General features: G+C 36.5%; 1 protein-coding gene across 1 annotated transcript in view; it reads left to right on the top strand.

Annotated features, from left to right (window-relative positions):
- FOCAD (focadhesin) overlaps positions 1 to 20915 on the top strand; it is a 266859-nt gene that overhangs the window by 91234 nt on the left and 154710 nt on the right. Inside the window, exons 11-13 of the mRNA XM_058672241.1 lie at positions 16550 to 16654; positions 17027 to 17128; positions 17616 to 17746. Coding sequence (XP_058528224.1) covers positions 16550 to 16654; positions 17027 to 17128; positions 17616 to 17746 — 338 coding nt within the window. The remainder of the gene's footprint in view (positions 1 to 16549; positions 16655 to 17026; positions 17129 to 17615; positions 17747 to 20915) is intronic.

Here is a 20915-nt window from a genome sequence, read left to right as displayed (position 1 = left end):
TGATTCTGCACGGCATGCATGTTGATTGGTGTGTGAAATACTTTTTTCTGAAATGAATCTGTGGGTATTGATCTGAGGTGATGCCTTCTAACATAGTTATTAAAGTGGGAACCAGAGTTCCTTTGCAATGGATTGTATTCATTGTAAACTATCAATATATTTGTTATGGTTCCTGAGCATTCTGAAATTTGCAACCATTTCCCTATATGGCTGAGATGAGTTTTTTGTGCAAAATAGTGTGATGACATTGCAAATAACTTTGGTATTGGGTTTTGTCTTTTTGTTTTATTTTGTTTGGTGAATTGGGAGTTTAATTAATTGACTTGTTCCTCTTCTATTTGGTTTTAGCATATTCTGATACATCCCTTTTTTATAAAGCTTCCTCACTTCATAGTTCCAAAAATATGGAATTATTGGAGTAATATGAATAGGCATACTAATTCTTAGATTTCTCAGTGCCTGCCTTTGTTGCAGGTATTTTGATAGGCTCACTCAAAAAATTGTTGAAATATGGGTTGGGAATAAGAAGGAATAGAAAGAAGAGAATATATTATCAGTAGGAATAATATATAGATATTTGAACTTTACCAGGAAATAAAAATAATGTTGTAAAAATGGGAGATACAAACCCTTTGTCAGGTTGCTAATGAGAGGCTTGACCTAGCTGGTGCTGCTGCAGCATCTTTGGGGATGATGAGAAATGCAAAATGCTCTGTTGCTAGGCAACTCTCTTGGCTGCCTTTGGAGCAGGTTCATATGTGCTAAGAGCTAATGAATCCTCATGTCTGCTCTTTGAAACTGTTCAAAAGCCAATGAAGTCATACCCAGACATTTAGCATTTACAAGTACCTGAACCATTCTTGCCATGTCATTTACTCATTAAAAATTAAGTTGACCATTTAGTGTGTCCTGAATATTGCTTTATTTTTCAAGGCAAAGATGTGAGACCTAACAAATATGTTTTGGAATAGGAGACAAATAAAAACTTAGCTTTGGTTGAGGTTTTTAAATTATTCTATACAAAGGCTAATTTTAAATATGAATGCCTTTGTTTGCAAAAGTTGTAAATTGTTGAAAAACCTGTCTCTCAGACATCATAGGATTTTTCTTAAGTATTTGTTCTTTATGCCTAAATTAGTCCAAAACCATTATTTTTGAAGATGCTAGGAATTTGGAACCAAGAACTAATTTTGCGTGGTTTAAGAAATCGCCTCCTTCCTTCGGGACTAGGGAGGGGAGCTCTCTCTGGTGCTTGCTTGGTTCCAACTTGGGGTCCCTATCCTCTCTTGCAATGACCATCAGGATCACTCCGGACACCCCACAAAACAAACAAATAACGAAGCAAACAAATAAAAAAATAGAATAGATAGAGAACAACAAGGAAAGCTTAGAATCAGACAGGAAACGGTCAGCGTGGATTTACTTATACCTTACTAGGTGGGACACAAAGATTAGTTACTCCTCACTAGGGTGTTGAGGATTTCTCTGCACACCCCTCCTAAAACTATTCTGCACCTAAACTGTTGACATATGTCTTGTTAGAGTTATAAGCCAGTCTAGACTACCCGAAAAAAAGCCAGGTTCAGCAAAATTATGCTTCAATGCTATAAAATGCTAAATATTATAGTGAAAATAGACACGAGACAGCTGAACAGTAATCTATAGCCATTTTAAGACGTATAGAATCCGGTTGTATATAAACTAAAATTGAAATGTCAATGAAGTAGTCACAGGTGGTGGTTAAGAATTTGCATTTTTTAAAACATTGGGCACTCAATAACATGTCAATTAATTCCATAACGTTGCTGATGTTATGCTGGGGCATTTAGTCGTTCGGGATAATACTCTGCCGGTTCTACCTTCAGACCAGAGATAGTCTCCCCAACAAGCCGCTGAACTTGTCTGGACAATAAGATTCTGGATATTATGCTTGGTAGATGCTTGCAATGAAAGAATCTCAACTGAACTTGCACTGTGGTTATGCAACAAGGTGGAGGAATCCATCATGGGGGTAGGGTTTGGGGAGGGGTGGAGGAATCCCAGTACCTATAAAACTGTGTCACATAATGCAATGTAATTAATAATAATAAAAAAAGAAATCGCCTCCCTATTTAACAAGATAACTCTGGATAGTACCTGTAAAATATGCCACAGAACACAAATTAAAAGTCTGATAAAATGGCATTCCTGGATCAAGTAATGAATCTGAATACTTGAGAAATTTTGCTTAACTTGTAACAAGCTCTCAGGGATGCTATGTTGTTAAATAATGTAAAGTGTTGAACAAATGCTAATATTTTTGAATTATTGATTTCCCAGCTGATTATCTAAATTCACAAGAATTTTGCCTTACTTGATTGTTAGCTGATAATCAAATTTGTTAATATTTTTATAAAATAAAGTGTAATTAGGTGATGTTTATTTGTAACAGGATTTAATCTATAATTTTTAATAGTTAATTACATTAACTTGTATTTTCTAATCATTTTATAACACTTATTTGAACATTAATTCTGCATTCATGAAGATTTTTTTAATTGAAAAAGGTTTATGAAGGGCTGGCATCACGGTGTAGTGGGTAAATCCGCCACCTGGTTTTGCCTTGGTTCGTTACTGGCTGTTGTGACCATCTGGGGAATTGATCAGCAGATAGAATATCTCTGTTTCTCCCTCTCCCTCTTGCTCGCTCTTCCTTCTTCTCTCTTCCTCTCTCTACCTTCCTGTATCCCACCCCCCTGTGCAACTCAAATAAATAAATAAATCTCAAAATAAATGTGTGCGAATCTCCCATGCAGATATATAAATTGAATTGTTTCATTTCTTGTAATATTTATAAATATATAAATATATTAGAGATTTTATTGCAGTTGTTCAAATGTCTGTTTTAATCAAAAGATGAGAATAAGAAAACAGATACCTCATTAAGTTTATCATTCAGGTAAAATGTGATGATGGTACCAAGCTTTAAAAATATAGATGGCTTTCATTGTTCTTATATTCATTTGACATTTATTTATCTGCTATTATATATTCTAGCAGTGAAACTAGGATATTTTAGCTCCATTAACATGACAAACTGTGTCTGTCATTTTGTTTTATTCCCTAAAGGTATGAAAAATATTAGATGTTGTATATGTTTGTGTTTCTGTTTAGACTACATTTAGATACACAAGGAGAAAGAAGCTAATGTGGTTCTGTAGAAGCAAGATGTAAGCTACATATGTAGTTTTAAATGTTCTGGTAGCCATATTTAAAAACAGAAGAAATTAGTTTTAGTATAATGCTTGGTTTAACCCAATTTTGAAATAGAAATGCTATTTTAGTCTGACATCAATGTAAAATTATTACTGAAAATTATATATATGTTTTTATAGTAAACCTTCTAAATTTAGTGTGTATTTTACTCTTACAAACTTCTCAATTCAAGCTGGCCACATTTCAAGTGCTTAGTAGCCATATATAGCTAGTACTACTGTGAAAAAGTATAAAGGCACTAAAAATTTCCAATGTTTGCTTCTGTATAAACCTGTATTTTAAAATACTCCCCTTACAGGTGTTACCTCTTTCCAGGAAACCTACCTTAGTGGATTTTGAAGTAGGCTAGACAGTGTTAACTCTATGAGCGTTGTTTTGTAGTAGATGTGTAGAATGTTTTAATTTTGTGTAACTAAGACTAACATTGAACATCAACTTACCAGTGAACAGCTACTCCTTACTTCTCCCTCCTCCATCAACTGGAAACTCCCTTACTTTAACACTTTGATTTGCTTTAGATCTTTCATACGACCATAAGTGGAAGCAAGTAGTATTTGTCTTTGTGGATTTTTTTCATGCAAGATAATCTTAAAGGTTCATTTCAGTAGAAGTGTATGACAGGTGTTCCTTCTTTTTAAAAGTTGAATAATCTATTGAATGCACATATTTCCTCGTGTTTATCCATTCATCCATTATGTACATTTAGAACCTTTGTGCTCTATTGATGAGAATATTTAATTGAAACATTCCTATCTTCTTAATCTGTTCTGTTGTTATATATGTTTGCGTTTTTTTTCAAAACTATGCTTTGAAATTTATTATCATTACTCTAACTTTGAAGTCAGGAAGTGTCAGATCTCCAAACTTGATCTTTTATTCTGAAGATTGTTTTGGTTATTTATGATCTTACATAGTTTCATATGAATTGGAGATTTAAAAAATTTGGGGCAGAAAATTGCCATTTGAATCTTGATAGATTTTGCATTGAATGTGATCATTTTGGGTAATATTTATATTGTAACTGTGTTAAGACTTTCAGTTCACCAACATAATTTTATTTTTGTATTTGTGACTTTAAGCTCTTTCAGATATTCTTGGTTTTATTTGTACAAGACTTTCATTTGTTTTTTTTCTCAATTATTTCATCCTTTTTTTTGACGTACTATTAATGAAAATTTTCTTTTTAGATTGTTGTTACTGTATAAAACACAACTGATTTTTGCCTGTTGATTTTGTATCCTGCAACCTTGTTAAATTTGTTTATTGGGAGTAACAGTTTTGTTTAATCTGTTTTCTATTTTAGTTTTTTATTTTATCTTATTTTATTTCACAAGTCCTCATTAGTGTTATCATTTGATTATGCAGTTTCATAGGCCCTGGGATTTCCCACTCCCCTTCCTCAATTCCCTCCCCCACCACTGAGTTACCCTATTATTATCATTAGTATACTATAGTTCTTCATATACAGTCATATGGACATCATTGTGGGCATGGACAATGGCAGAGTCCAGCTTCCTATTGTAAAGATATAATAAACAGTTTCACTGGGAGTCCATCTTTGGACTGGAAGTAGAGATGCACACTGCATTGTATCCTCACATCTTTATATAATAGTCTCCAATTACACAGTTACTATACATTCTCTTAAATGAAAAGCCACAAAACAAAATCAACAGGAAGAAAAAAGAAATTTACAACACCATGAAGTTAAATAACATGCTACTGACAGACTAATGTGTCGCTGAAGAAATGAAAAAGAAAACGAAGAACCTTCTTGCAGAAAATGATGCTACTGTTTGATCTATTTGAAGAGGTGAAATTAAAAAAAAATAAAAATCCATGAGATACAGTTTCGGTTGATCTTTGTTGGTGAAATATGTCTCCAGTAGGCAACAAATAGATGGTTTTGGTTTTGTTTTTAATCCAGTTCACTAATCTATGATATTTAGTTGATGAGTTTTTTTTTTTTTTTTTTTTTTATAATCCATTTTATTGTATTGTTGTTGACAATCTTTACATAGTTAACTATAGTTGAAGGAAAATCAAGAAAGAGAAGAAAAGAAAAAAAAAAAAAAGGTTCAGGGGGATAGGGAGGTGGGCAATGCTATTATGTCCATATTGTTTCCATCATGTGTCTGAGGTAAAAGGGGATATTGAGGGAGAAGCCCCACCCGGTTTCCCGCCCACCCCAAGTCCCGGATGTGGGGCATGCTCTGAGATATGTGCTCAAGTGGAGTTAATAGTTCTCCAGTTATGAGTCACTGCCAGTTTCGCTCGATGAGGTGGTCCACTGATTGATATGGTCCATCATGAAGTCTCCATTTGTCCCATATTTCGCTGCCAACATGTAGCTGAGATGAATGATTGTCCTATTCTGTCTTCTGTCTTTTCTTGGTTAGAATTCTGAGTCCAGCAGTTCAAGTGGGGAGATCTCCAAAGATACTTTGAGGTATTCCCAGACCAGATTCTTGTATGTTCTAGCAAGCACAGGGCCCGGCACAGTCCATCACCCTGATCAGCTGGTGGTTGCAATTGCTGTGTTGGTTCTGTTTTCAGTCCCGAGTTGCACTGGAACCAATGGGTGTTGCAGTCCAGTCTGGTTCGGCCCTTACATCATCCAGTGGGAGCTGCAGCCTAGTCGGGGCGACCCACAATAACCCCCACCAAGCCTGCCCCCTACCCTGGTTTGCCAATTTGTGTAGCAGAAGACCAGTCTGTCCCCCATCCCATTTGGCTCTGGTACTTGTCAATGGGTATTAAAGCTTAGTTCTATCTAATCGACTCAACCATCCAGCCCTCACAGATGTTGTTGAGTGCCTCTGTCTAGCCATCCCAGCCCCCGTCCTAGTTTTCATGCCCTCCCACGGGAATAGTGACCCAAGAAGGGGGAACCCACTTTTTCCCTCCCAGGTCTCTCTGTCCCGGTTTATGCACTCTTTAGGTGGTCCTGTGATTTGACTCGACAGAATTAGTCCCCAGTGCCAGCTTCTGCCAGCTGATGCTGTGGCCCTGATCTTGTCCACATGCAGCGAACAGGTGTTGTAGCCTTGCTTAGTCGTGTCTGTCTCTATCCCAGCCAACACTCTCCAGTGGGAGTGGTTGTCCAGCGAGGGGACCAGCCCCTTAACCCCCCTGCCAGCTCTGCCCCTCCCTTCCTGGATCTCACGTGTGCTGGATGGGTGCTGCATTCATATCCAGTACAGGCAACCACGCCCTGGCGTTCCATAATAGTTGATGAGTTTAAGCCATTTATATTCAGGATTAATATGAATGGGTAGTAATTTGATTCTGTCATTTTAGGAATGGGTTGTTCATTGATTTAGTCTTGTTCTTATTTTACTGGGATGTTCTTCACATTTGCCTTTGCTCTGTGGAGAACATCTTTAAGTATCATTTGTAGAGCAGGTTGGGAACAGGCAAATTCTTTAAACTTTTCTTTACTATGGAATAATTATATTTCATTTTCAAAGACAAGAAAGTTTTGCTGAATATGTTATCCTTGGCTAGCAATTTTTTTCTTTTAGAATCTGGAATATGTCACTCCATTCTCTTCTGGCCTATAGAGTTTCCTGTGAGCTTAATTAGCAAGCCTTTATATGCCAATTGGTTTTTTTCACTTGCACATTTCAGCATCTTTTCCTTATGTTCGATTGAAGAGAGCTTGATGATCATGTGTCTTGGTGAAGATCGCTTCTGATCAAGCCTGTTGGGAGTTCTGTGCCCCTCCTGGATGTTGTTTCCCAATTCTTTCTCTAGATTAGGGAATTTTTCCTTTATTATTTCACTAAATATATCCATAAAACGAGTTTCTCTTTCTGCATCTTCTGGGACTCCCATAACTCTTATATTTGGCCCTTTAATAGTGTCTTTCAATTCTTGCATACTTTTTTTGGCCTGATGCAGCTCTGCTTGCAGCTTTTTGTTTGTTTTCCCCTGGTGACAGGAAATACCTTATACTTTTGAGAGTCTTTCTTCTGCCTCCTTCATTCTATTTTGGAGACTCTCCACTGTACTTTTAGTCTGCTCCACTGTATTCTTCATTTCTGATGTATCAGCTTTCCTTTGGTTGATTGCTGTTATTTGCTGTGTAGCAGATTCCTTTTATTCCTTGCATGCCTGCTTTATGTGCTTCCTAGTTGTTGATAAGAAGCTTTATAACAAGTGTTTTGAATTCTGTTTCCCCCATTATCTCGATGTCTTCCTCAGTTAGCTCTGAGATTGGTAAATGGTTTTGCTCCTTTGCAGGGGAGTCTTCAGTAATATTCAGTGTGCCACTGTCTCTTTTGTTCTTGGTCATTGTACTTCTGGTTATCAGAATCTTCTCCTTGGGGCAGGTTTCTAAGCTGTGTCACCCACAGGTGTACAGTTCAGTTTTACTTATTGCAGTTGGGATGTGGCTCTTTGCTTGCAGCCAGTTGTGCCACTCCCTGCAGCGAGTTCCAGGTCTGGGTTCCTATGTTAGATTTCCACCATGGTCTTTGTAGCCCCAGCTCCTGGCTCACCAGTCTCTACCTCCTGTGATACTGTCCTGAAGGCTCACAGTTGTCTGCACAACCTTTCTGACACTTGTGGTTGGAGCAGGACCTAGGATTAAGGAGACACCAGGTGTCCTGTATAGGTAGGTTGTTGTTGGTGCTAATCTTGCAGGAACCTTTTGCCATTATGTTTGAGGACCACATGGACCTATTTTGATGCAAATGATGCCAAAGTCAGTATTGTTTTCCTGTGTGACAAGTACAATCCAATAAGCTCAGTTAGTTCTCACTAAGCTCAGCACATGCACAGTTCACTGTTGTCTCCTGCAGTCTTAACGTTTCTTCACATGGTACAAAATGGCACCCAATTAGGCCGTAGGATGTGGACTGGGTTGTGAAATTCACCCTGTTCCTGTATTGCCTGTCTGGGACTTGCTGCTCTGTCTCTGTTCCTGGTCGAATCAAACATACCAGCAGGAAGGGCAGTTTTTCATCTGAGTTTAGCTCCTTAGCTTCCGGTGAACATCCCTTCCCACCTTGTTGTTGATGGTTTTCCATCTGTAGGTGGAATTTAGATAGTGGTTTGCTGAATGCCACTGGGGTATCAGTCACTGCAACACCACACCATTGTGTCTGCTGCTTTCCTCTGTCTTTCCTGGGTCAGCCAAGAGTCGAGATGCCAGAAGTGTGGAAAAACCTGACCAGAACGGGCTTCTATTTTACTTCTTCCTTTCTGATTTTGGTGCCTTTTGTATGCTTTTCTTACTTATTTGTTCTGATTAGAACTTCCAGCATTGTATTGACTAGATTGTAGAGAGTGATCATCCTTACCTTGTTCCTGGCAAAAAAGTACCTTCAAAAAAATTCAGTTTTGCATTATTAAGGATGAGTTAACTGTGTCTTGTCATATTTGACCTTTAGTATGTTGAGCTGACTTGTGTTTCTGATTGGTGGAGTGTTTGTATTATGAAAGACTATTGAATTTTGTCAAATCTCTTTTTATGATTATATTGAACAAGTTTTGTAACTTTATGTTTTTTTCTATTAATTTTGTATGTCACATTCCAATGTAATAATCTTTCCACTCCTATTATGATTCCCATTTGACTGTGATAATAATAGTTTCAATGTGCTGCTAGTTCTGATTCAGTATTTTTTCTGGTGAAAATTTTTGTAACCCTTCAAAATTCATCCTGTGTTTTAATTCTGGAATCTTCTAAAATGTCTTTTTTTGGGTCGTTTCTTTCTTTTTTTTTCTTATTTTAACTAAAGGTATGCAAATTTTTTTGGTTGTTAAGAAAAACTCTTTCGTTTTTTTTTCCTAGTATTTTTCTTTTTTAGGTTGTTTGAGCTCTTTCTTTTTTGATGCAGGTTTTTATCACTCAAAGTTTCTCTGTTGCTACTGTTTCTACTACATTCCATGAATTTTGTTGTTTTTGCTTTATTTCTTGCAAGATATTTTCTAGTTTCTCTTTTGATTCCTTTTTTTAAAGAACCTGTTGGTTATTGTGGAATGTATTGCTTAATTCCCGCTAACTTGTGAACTTTATAATTTACTTTTTGTTATTGTTTTTTTCTGTTTTTATTTTAATATGATTGAAGAAGATTGCTGGCATGGTTTTAGTTTTTTTAAATTGTAGGGACTTTTTTTGTGACCTAACCATGGAGGTGTGTGTTTCTTGTGTACTTGAGAAGAACAGAAGTCCTGCTGTTGTTGGATAGACTGTTCTGTATATATCTGTTAAGGCTGTTAACTCTACTATTCTTAGTATTCTCTGATTCTATTGTTTTCATCTTCTGTCTGGATAACCTGTTCTTTTTAAAGATGAGTTACTGAAATCTCGTACTGTATTTCACTCTCAGTGACTGATGTGTTATATTTGGGTGCTCCGATGTTGTGTGCCTATACATACACATTTTATATTTTCCCAGTGAATTGACCTTTTCATTGTTATGTAGTGTTTGTTTGGTTTGTACGTTTTTGTTTGGTTTTGGTCTGGTTTGAGTTTGGGCTCAGTGTTATTTTGTCTCTTAGTAAGTTTGGACCACCATGTTTATTGAATTACAATTAGTATCAAATATCTTTTAATAGTCCTTCTATATGTGTCCTTAAATCTAAAATGATTCTTTGTGGAATATTTATTGCTGGATCTTGGTTTTTAAACCTCTTCAGCCATTTTAGTGGTTAATTAATTCTTTAAGTTTAATTTTATTTATTTTACTCAATTAATTTTATGTAAATAGAAGTAGGGAATAGTTATACTTGATACTTTGTTGTCAATGAGTCTTTTTGTCCTCCTCCTCTGCCTGCTTTGCTTTATATTTTATTTTTTGTACTTGTGCTTTAAGTTTGGTGTATCTTCCATGAGTGTTTTAATCATGGTTGTTGTGGGTCTTGTAGAAATATAGCTATAAGAATATTTTAAGCTGGTAATTTATACACATAGACTTTAATCATATACGTGAACTCTGTTATTTACCTCTCTTTAAATTACCATTGTCACTAATTATGTTTCATGTTTTCAGTTATATCCTTTTATAGATATAATTATTCATATTATTCTTCCATTTCAACATTCATTATTATTGTGTTACTTTATATTGCATTTGTCAATATATTTAGCTTTACCAACAGACTCTGTTTTCTTATGTTTTTATGTTGTTCCCATGTATCCTTTCATGACAACCTGACTGGCTCCTGTAAAACAGGACAGTGAACTCTATCAGCTTTTGTTTGTATCTTGGAAAACCTTTATTTCTTCTATATTTTTGAAGGACAATTTTGCAGGATGTAATATTCTTGATGGGTGATTTTTTTTGATGATTTTTTTCTCTTGCCAGCTTTTTGAATAAGTAATCCTTCTTTTGGCTTGCAAGCAGAAGGTGGTTTCTGGAATCTCTGTTCACAGTCTCATGATTCTAATCAATTTGTTTAAAGGATTTGAACTCTGAGATGTGGAATAGGAAATACTGTCTTTTATAAAGTCCGGGCTGGAGATTGTCATTTGTAGGGTACTGAGCAGTCCTTAACATTTCTGCCTCTGGTTGGTAGAAGCTTCAGAAACAGGAGGATCAAGAGGTAATAATGACATATGATGTGAAAAAATATATGCAGCCACATGCCCCATAATGGCATTTTTTGTCATTAGTGGGTTTATATGTGATGGTGATTCCATAGATTGTGTGGCTTAGTGACATGTGACTCTGTGTAAGCATGCTTTGTGATGTTCTCACAAAAATGTGTCTTCATAGAAATGATATATGATTGTATGTCTGTTCTTTCATTGAGAAAACATCTCCTATTTAACTGTATATATCATATTTGTATAATGTATATATAAATCCCAATGTCTGTATTTTCCTAGTGAAATAATCCTGGTCTTATTGTTTAAATGAGGACTTAATTTTGGTTTTCATGCCTGAAGAACTGTATTCAGAACTTTAAAAGTTTCCTTTGTTATTTCTGTGTATCTGAACTGAGCAGAGAAAAACATTCATTCCTTCAAATTTCTTCAGGCTCAAGGCATATAAAGGAACTTTATTCTAGACACAAATACAGTACTTTGTTTCTCTCCTGACAATATAATTAAGACATTTATTTAAAAGCCACATGACTAAATGCACTACTTTGTGAAATGCCAGTAAATATACTGATTGCTCTTCCCTGAACTCAGACTCTGTCAGAGTATCTTGATAGAAATCTTCCCAGAAGGGGATAATTCATTGAGTCCAGTACAAAGCAATCTAAGATAACCTTTTGTGTTTAATTAAAATGGAGAATAAGAAGTTGATTCAAAAATCCAATCTGTTCATTTGCCAGAGTTAGGAAAGATAAAAGTGCTGTTTCATTCATGCCTCAGCCTTGTTGAGAACATCATAAATTTCGGCTGTGTGGCTGTGTTGTGAACTGCACAATTCCCATGCTGCCTTGAAGAGCAAATGCATGTCGCCTTATCTTATTGCATTGGATACAGGTTGTTAGAGATTGCACTAATATTACAATATACAGGTAACAATTAATGTCAGAATACTTAAGATCTACATCGAAAATCTGTAAAACCTACTATACCCTCAATACGCTATGTTAACCTGTAATGGGAGGGAGTGCAGGGAAATCTTTCAGGACCATAAAAAGAGAGAGAAAAAAGTACAATATAGCCTATCAAGATCAAATCTGGTAATTCATAGATAACAGACTCAAAGTGGCACTAAACAACAATAAAACTACTATACCAATGCATGAGGGGGGAATCGGGTGCGATCCTGACAACCTCTTAACAGGAGGTCATGTGCGTGGAGCAGGGGAGCACTCCAGGGTGGAGCAGGTGGTAAGGAGAAAGCCTGGATCCCAACCATGAAGACTCCCAGACCTTCACCACAAACTATTAATACGAGCAACAAGAACTATATCCCAACTGCCAAGGAGGCCACAGGGAATTGGATGCCCTCGGAGGCCGAGTACTCTGAGGTCACCCACCCCCAACCGGAGCTTCCACAGGGGATGGAAGAAGTCCAAACACTACAGTGCAGAAACCAACGTCATCGGAAAGACAACCAGAAGCCCTGAGTGGTCTGCAGAAACAGAAGAACAATAAACGTCCTTCGGGACCAGGGAGGAGAGCTTTCTCTGGTCCGAGACTGGCTCCACCTCTGGACCCCCCCTCCCTCGCAATGACCATCGGGATCGCTTCGAAAACCCCTCACAGCAAACAAACAATCATACAAACTAAAAAAAAAAAAAAAAACCTAAAATAAATAAACAACAGAAAGTAGAACTTGAAATCTGACAGGAAAGAGCTGGCATGGATTGGCTCATGCCTCGCTGGGTGGGTCACAAAGATTAGTTTTACTCCTCACCATGGTGCTGAGGATTTTCCTGCACACTCCCCCCCAAAAAAAAAAAAAAAATGTTCTGCACCTAAAATGTTGACATATATCTTGTTAGAGTTACAAGCCAGTCTGGATTATCCTAAAATCTGCCAAGATCAGCAAAATTTTACTTCAACACAACAACTGGCTAAATACTAAGATGAAATGGACACGAAACAGCTGAATGGTGCCTTATGGCCATTTTAAGGTATAGAGCAGCCGGTCCTGTATATGAACTAAATTGAAATGTCAATGAGCTAATCATAGGTTGTGGCTAGGACTTGTTTTCCTTATTTTTTTTTTTTTTTCTTTTTAATACACTGGTTACTCAAAACCATGTCAATTCCATAACATTGCAAATTGCTGTTGATGTTATATTGGGACTCTTAATTGACTGTGATGATATTCTGCCAGCTCAAACTTCAGACCAGAAAAGGTCTCCCCAAGAAACTGTTCAACCAATCTGGACAATAAGTAGCTGGACTCTATGCTTGGTATATGTTTGCAATGAAAGAATCTTGATTGAATTTGAACTGTAATACTGCATCAAGGTGGAGGAATCCACCGGGGGGAGGGGAGGGGGAGGGAGGGGGGGATTCCCAGAGCCTATGAAACTGTCACATAATGCAAAATAATTAACAATAAAAAAAAAAAAAAAAAAAAAAAAAAAAAAAAAAAAAAGAGCAAATGCATGGCCTAGAATGAGCGTGATTTGGAGACCTGACCCATGGTTCTCTCTTAAGGTTATTAGTTCCTATGTGCCATATTTTCAAACTTTGTGAATCTAGTGTTTAAAAATGGTATTGGACTGGAATTTAGCTTAGCTGGTCGGGATGCTTGCATTCCACACTGGAATACCTTGGATCCACTCTTGGATCTGGCACCTGCCTCCAGCTTCCTGTTTGTGCAGACCCTGGGAGGGAGCAGTGATGGCTCACGTCATTGGGTTCCTGCCACACGTGGGGGAGACCTGTAATAAGTTCCTGGCTCCTAGCTGAGGTTGAGCTTAGTTCCCTGACTTTATGTGTTCTGGGGGAGTGAGTTGGTAGATTGGAATTCATTGTATCTGTTTCTGTCTCTCTTTTCTGTCTTCTTTGTCAAATTGAAAAAAAAATTGAATGCTGATGTTCTAAGCTTACAAGAATCCAGCTTTCTAAGGTAGAAAACACGAAGGAAATTAGCAAAAATAATGGGTAACAAATCTGAAATTTAGCGGAACTATAAAGTTTTTTAGCACTACATTTTATATAATCTTTTACCTTGCTCATAGAAGACATTTAGTAAATGACTTTAAGTTGTTTTTTTAGTAACAGTTTTGTCAACATGTAACTAGTATTATACAATAGTTAATATACAGTACAACTCACCCAAAGAGCAAAATCAGTTGATTTTAGTGTGTTTGCATCGTACTGATCAGTTTGAGAATATTTTCATTACCTGTGAAAGAAACTTTATATCCATCAGTCACTCTCAGCAGCCCCAGTTAGCGCACTAACTCTCTGTTTGTATACATTTGCCTGTTTTGATCACTGGGTTCATATAAGTGACATAGAATATGTGCATGATTTCTTGTGTGTGTGTGTGTTTGTGTGTGTGTGTGTGTGTGAGTGATTGGCTTCTTTTCACTTAGGATAGTATTTTTAACTTTTATCTATATTGTAGCATGTACCAGTACGTAATATATTTTTATGCTCAACTAAATTATATTTAGTAGCTATACGACTTTTTACTTATCTACTCATTATTTGGTTTGGATTGTTTCTACTTTTTGTATATTTTAAATAATGCTGCCATGAAGATTTATTTACAACTTTTGCATCAAAGTGTCCTCTTTTGGGTGTATGCCTACAAGCAGTGTTGCCAGATCGTGTAATAATTCTGATAATTTTGATAATATAATATTTTTGAGGACCAGCCTAGCTGTTGTCCACACATGGCTGCACTTTTCCTTCCCACCAGCAGTGAAGAAGTGTGCCAATAACCATACATCCTTTACAGATCTTGGGGTTATCTTTTGATTTTAGCCTTTCCACTGAGAGTTAATTAGTGTCTTAGAGGTCTTGATTTGTATCATGTTGTTTGATGTTGATCCTATTATTTGTGTGTTTTTTTTTAAACTTTCTTTTATAAAGTATTTTAAAGTATGTATTCGGGTCTGTTCTCCATTTTAAGTTGGATTATTTTTTATTGCGTTATGAGATTCTTTACATATTCTTACAAGTTTCTTATTAGAGTTTGCAATTTTTTTCCAATTTATTTTACTTTCTTTGTATTACCTTTAGAAATTAGGTTTTTTTTTTTTATGAAATCAGTTCTTTTGTATATTGGTTTTTACTTTTGGTATTCTAAGAAGGATTTTCCTAACCGAAAGTCACAAACATTTACTTGTGTATTTTTTTAAAGAATTGCACACTTTTACTTTTATATGTAGTGTTTGAAGATCCAGAATCATTGATTTTGCTTGTCGGGTATCCAGTTGTTGAAATATAGTTGTGCTTCTTAGATTCTTCCTTACCATTGCTTTCTTCTCTGCAATCTTCTTTTTTTTTTTTGAAAAATCAGTTGATAATGATATTCATTTCCTAACTTTGAATTTTATTTCCTGTTTCTTTCCATATGACAGAATCATACTATTTTGAATACTGTAGTTTTGTAATACACTTGAAATAGAAGAATTTGATTTCTCAGACTTTTAAAATTCTTTTCTGAGATCACTTTTTGTGTTTACGATCCTTTGTTATTATATGAGCATTCTAGGATCAGACTCACAATAGGGATATGGATTGTACTGAATTTGTAGATCACCTTTGGTTATATTTTCATGTTAACAATATTACGTTTTTTGATTCATGAATGAGATGCTTTTCTCATTTCATTGTGGTATACATAAGGTACAAATGAAGCCTGGGAAGACATGTTTTTTTCTGTTAGCCTCTTTACAGTACTCTGGCTTAATTGTCTCATATTAACGTCGCATAATTGAATTGAATTGGACTTTTTACTTTTTATGCATGGGTTGGCTGTTCATTCGTATTATAGACTTCTTTGAGACACTGTATTTCACTGTGTTTCTTAGCTGCTTTTGTGCTGCTCGAAATCAATGTCACAGTTTCTGAAAAATATTTCTGATTGGTGTTTGACAGCTGATTATAAAAGAGGTATATATTAATGGTACTATGAAATTACCGTTAACAACAAAGAGCCAAGGGACAATTCTAAGTTTTGTAATTCATGCAGGCAGTATTCTTTCTTATTTACAATTTTGTTTTCCATGATTTCAGTTATACACAAACAGCCCTAATGTGAAAATATTAAATGGAAAGCTCTCCAAATGAGCAATTCCAGTTTGAGTTGCATATCATTCTGAGTAGCAAGATGAGATTCTTGCTGTCTCACTCTGTCCTTTCTGTTGTAGATCCGTCCTTTTACCATTGTGGAATATGCTACCCATCCATGAGTTACTTAGTAGTTATCTTTATTTTCAGATTGATCATTATGATATTGCAATGTTTGCGTTAAAGTAAACTATGTGACTAGTGATGCTGTAAGTTTGGACATACCAATGTGAAATGCTTTCTTTAGATAAAATGTAAAAATGCAATATGATATTTTAAGAGTGAACGAGCATATTCACATGAGTTTTATTATGGTATGAGAGTTCTGTTTCATTATGTGTTATTATAACCGTTTTACTGGGTGTAAGTTATAATTAAACTTTATGATATGTATTACATCATATATAAGGAAAAATAGGTATTTTGGCTATAGTAACTGTGGTTTCAGCATTCCACTAGGGTCTTGGAAGGTGTTCTCCACAGTCAGGTGTGTTTGTGGGGGTGATCTGTTATACTCATGTTCTTCCTTTGAAAGAAAAAGGAGGTAAATATTGCTTTGTAGGTTTTCTTTTAGAACATGGCATAATTGATAAACATTATTTTAATTCACTTTAGGTACCAAATTTGATACCAGTTTTGATGTTCAAGTTGGGAAGACCACTGGAGCCTGTATTATACAATGATATATTGTATACGTTACCTATGCTTGGTGTTCATAAGGTTAGTATATTAATCAGTTTACTTGGTGGGAGCAAGGAAAGTGAGACATAAGAAATGCATTGATTTCTTTTTGATACTGTGAAATATTGAGCCCTTAACTTGGTCATGATATCCACTTGCTTTGTTGGGCCATGTTTTAGAGTATGTACTGTCTAAAGACAAAATTATATATTTCATAATTAAATCATTGTTTCAAGTGACTTAATATCTAAGCTTTTATACCTTCTGAATTTATGTCCTCTGCCCCACATGGCTAATATTGTAGTGGGCTTCCATTTCAGTATTTGTTTTATAATAAGGAATTTAAAAATGTCCGTGGTAACCTTGAGATTGTTTGTATTTATGGATTAACAGCTTTTCTGTATTTTGTAGGTATGCATAGGACAGATTCTGCGAGTAATCCAACTGCTTGGAACCACCCCACAGCTAAGAGCTGTCACTTTGCGCTTGTTAACATCTTTGTGGGAGAAGCAGGTAAGTGTTGATTTACACTTGTAGGAGTATTAAATATGTTCCTTTCACTGAAAAAAATTATATCGTTTATGCTCTGATTTAATGGTATTAGTGGCATCAATGGTTGCATTCAGAAATTAATTTTTTCTTTGCATTTGATCTATAATGCAGTCAGGTGTGATTGGCTGTCAGAGAAATTGAGAATACAAAATAATCTGATTTTCAAAACTCATATTTCTATCTGCATGAGGACATAAGAGAAATATAGTTGTAAGTGATTAGGACTTTTATAATTAGGGTGACATTTAGCTACTTTCTTCATATTTTATATAATGAACCATACATAAAATCCCAGTAATCAAAACAGTATTCTTCTCTGTTGATTAGAAGAAATACATTATAATTTGCAATGCAGATATAAAATTTCCAGGTAAAAATGTAGCATAAAAAGAGATAATGATTATTCAATTTAATGGAAAATTATCTTTTTGTAAAATTGCTTTATTAGGATCGTGTCTATCCTGAACTGCAGCGTTTCATGGCCATGTCTGATGTGCCTTCTCTCTCTTTGAGTAAGGAGGTACAGTGGGAGAAGCTGATTGCTAAAGCAGCATCGATCAGAGATATTTGTAAGCAAAGGTAAGGTGTGTTTCACTTTTGGGAATGTACACCATTTTATATTACTTTGTACTATGTTTTCTTAAATTGGTTGCAATCAGCTAAGAAAGATAGGCAGAGGATGTACTGGTAAGAATAAATGATTTTTCAATTCATGATTTCTGATTTTAGTGTTTATAATCTTGGATTGTAACTTGTAGAAGCATTTGTGTCTCTATTTCATATTTAAAGATTTATTTGCTTGAAAGTGGAATTAAAGACAGGGAGAAATTGAGAAAGAGAAGTCTTCCATCCAGTGGTTCAGTCCTCAAATGGTTACAACAACTGGGGCTGTCAGGAACCAGGAGCTTTACTGTGGTCTCTTATTTGAGCGAAGGGACCCAAGTACTAGGCCATCTTCTACCACTTTCCCAGATGCATTAACAGGGAGGTTGGATTGGAAGTAGAGCAACATGGACTTGAACTGGCTCCCACATGGGTTGCTGGTACTGCAGGCTCTGGGTGAACCTGCTCAACCACATCACCAACTCCACATACATGCCTTTTAGATTCTGAATCCTTTTTTAATCGAGGTTTATATTAAATTTCTATCCTTGGCTGAAAATAATTTAATATTGCAGTAAAACATTTGATTCTGGGGCTAGTACTGTGGCTTGTGGGTAAGCTGCTGCCTTCATTTGATTAACGGGTAGGCAGATAGTATTACATGGGGTGTGTGGCTTCCAATTTGTGATTCGAAGTTAGCTAATTGCCCATACCATTTCATTCTCGCTTCAGAGATTTCTGACCTTTAATCTTTTTTTTTCTGTTTTAATTTTTTTTATTCATTAATTACATTGTATTATGTGACACAGTTTCATAGGTACTGGGATTCTCCCCACCCCTCCCCAAACCCTCCCACCATGGCTGACCTTTAATCTTAAAAGTGTTATTGAAGGATGTAAATTTATCACATCTTTTAGTTACTACCCACTGATTAGGGGTGTAGGTCTTTTATGTCTGAAGTTTGGAAACATCTCTGTATCTCATCTAATGGATCCATCTCATAAGGTAGAGAAATTCTAGTCAATGCCAATGGCTGTTTCCTCACACTGTCATCACCTCTCTGAGAAGTCATTGTTCTCCACAACAGACAAGACCATCAATCAGGGTGTGCCAAATTTGAAAGAAACAAATTGTGAGTAGCATATTTCCTTGAAAAAGAAGATGGCACCGTGTCTCCCACATACTGAACAATGAAAGATTTCTCTGTGCAGATTGAAAAACCATTCATTTGAGAACATACTATTAATGTCCCTTGCAGTGAGCACACCACTGTTGGCATAGAGGTGAGAAACTCCATCAGTCACCACCCAGGTTCCTCTTTGCTCCAAAAGTCAATAGTCGGGATTCTCTACTTAATTCTGTATGCCACACCAATATTTACTATTACTAGTGTTGTATTAGATAAACTCTAATATAACCAATGTACTAATGTTATATTACAGGAATTCAAAGAGTTCTCCCTTCTATAGTGGTTTCCAGAGTGGATTAAGTGAAGAGGTAGGAAAAAATATGTCTGCCTTAAAATGCAATAGCCTTAAGCTGACAAAAGCAGGTGCCATGAATCTTGTTGTCTTCTGGTGTGGCACCTGAGGTCCTTGACTGGTTCCCAGGAGCAGGCTGATTCATTATTTGTATGTGCTTGGGTATGATCTGCTCTCCTGCATAGGAGTCAGCATAGGAAGAGACATAGTACGCACTGTGTGCCCTGCTGCCAAGGACATACACCTGCCAGCTCAGGTCCCAGAAATCAGAGATCCTCTTTTGTCTGAGACCACCCGGACATGGGAGGCTTTTTGTCAACACCAAGGGCCATCTTTGGAGACTGCCTCAGGACCCTTGCTTCAGGCCTCTGGTCTAGCGTGAGGAAACACTGTGAGTGTGTCTGTCTAGGACCTGTTAGGGTACTGGCTCGTGTTTCCAGACTGGTGCAGTGGTGTCCTGTGGATGCAACCTGCCTAGGACTCACTAGGCACCTCCTCTGCCAAAGGTTATGAGTGGGCACTTGCCCTAGGATCCAAATCCCAGGCTCCTGGCCTAAAATAGTTGTTGCCATGGACGCAGCCTGTCTAGGACACATCAGGCCCCTGGCTTGCCAGCTCCCAGACCTGTGCCGTGGGTGCATGCCTATGCAAGGACCCTTGATCTCAGGCCCCTTAGGCCTGCCTGTTCCCAGACCAGCACGTTGCTGTCACTCTATGGATGCAGGCCTTCCCAAGAACCTATGACCTGAGTGAGAAATATCTTCCATCCACTGATTCACTACTCTAATGGCTATCAAACTGGGGTTGAACAGGTTTTAACAAGATGCCCAAAATTCCATGCAGGTCTCCCATGTAGGTGACAGTCGCCCATTTAGACCATTGTCTGCTTTCTGGCACTCCAATATGAGATGCTAGTATTTTAGGTGGTAGTTTAACCTGCTGCGTCATAATGACAACTCTTGTTCTTTCTTATATTCTTTCTGTAATAATTAAGAAGTATTTTTTAACAGGGAAGGTCTTTTTTGTGGCTGAGTCTAGAAATTATTAGCAATTATAACAAGGGAGAAATATGTTATTGAATTTCTCTATGTGCTCTAAGCATGATTTTAGGGAGATGACTTTGCTGTTCTATTAATAAATAGACTGGAGGTGACAAGACTGAAATAAACCAAGGAAAACTCTACATTATCAGAAATTTTTGTCTTGCATTTAGCAAAGTAAAAATGTTTAAGGAGTTAAATCGATTTGATGCATTTCAAATCATTTGTAGTCTTACATTTTCATTTGCTAATTGCACCACCATGCAGTAGAATTCCTCGGTGCAGCATTCTCCCTTCTGTCAGTGATAGCAGTGCGCATGATTCCTCCCGTTGTTGTGTATGTGGTAAACATGAATGATTCTTTCTGCATGTAGAATCTTGGATACAATATACAAACAATTACATCTTCAGTGCTTTTTGCTTATTTTTAAAGTTTCTGTCTTTCAGTGATACAAAAATAGCATCAGTATAAATGTTATACATATGTAATCCAAGAAAATGGATTTGGGGTTTTATTAAAGTATGAACAAGGGGAAAATTTTCAGAGATGATAGGTTATTTACTGACATTCGTTTTTTTTTTTTTTTTAAAGATTTAATATTATTGGAAAGCCGGATATACAGA

This window comes from Ochotona princeps, chromosome 14, assembly GCF_030435755.1.
Source record: "Ochotona princeps isolate mOchPri1 chromosome 14, mOchPri1.hap1, whole genome shotgun sequence".
Lineage (NCBI taxonomy): Eukaryota > Metazoa > Chordata > Mammalia > Lagomorpha > Ochotonidae > Ochotona > Ochotona princeps.
The sequence above is the reverse complement of the archived record's forward strand: the minus strand, read 5'-3'. Positions and strand labels throughout refer to the sequence as shown.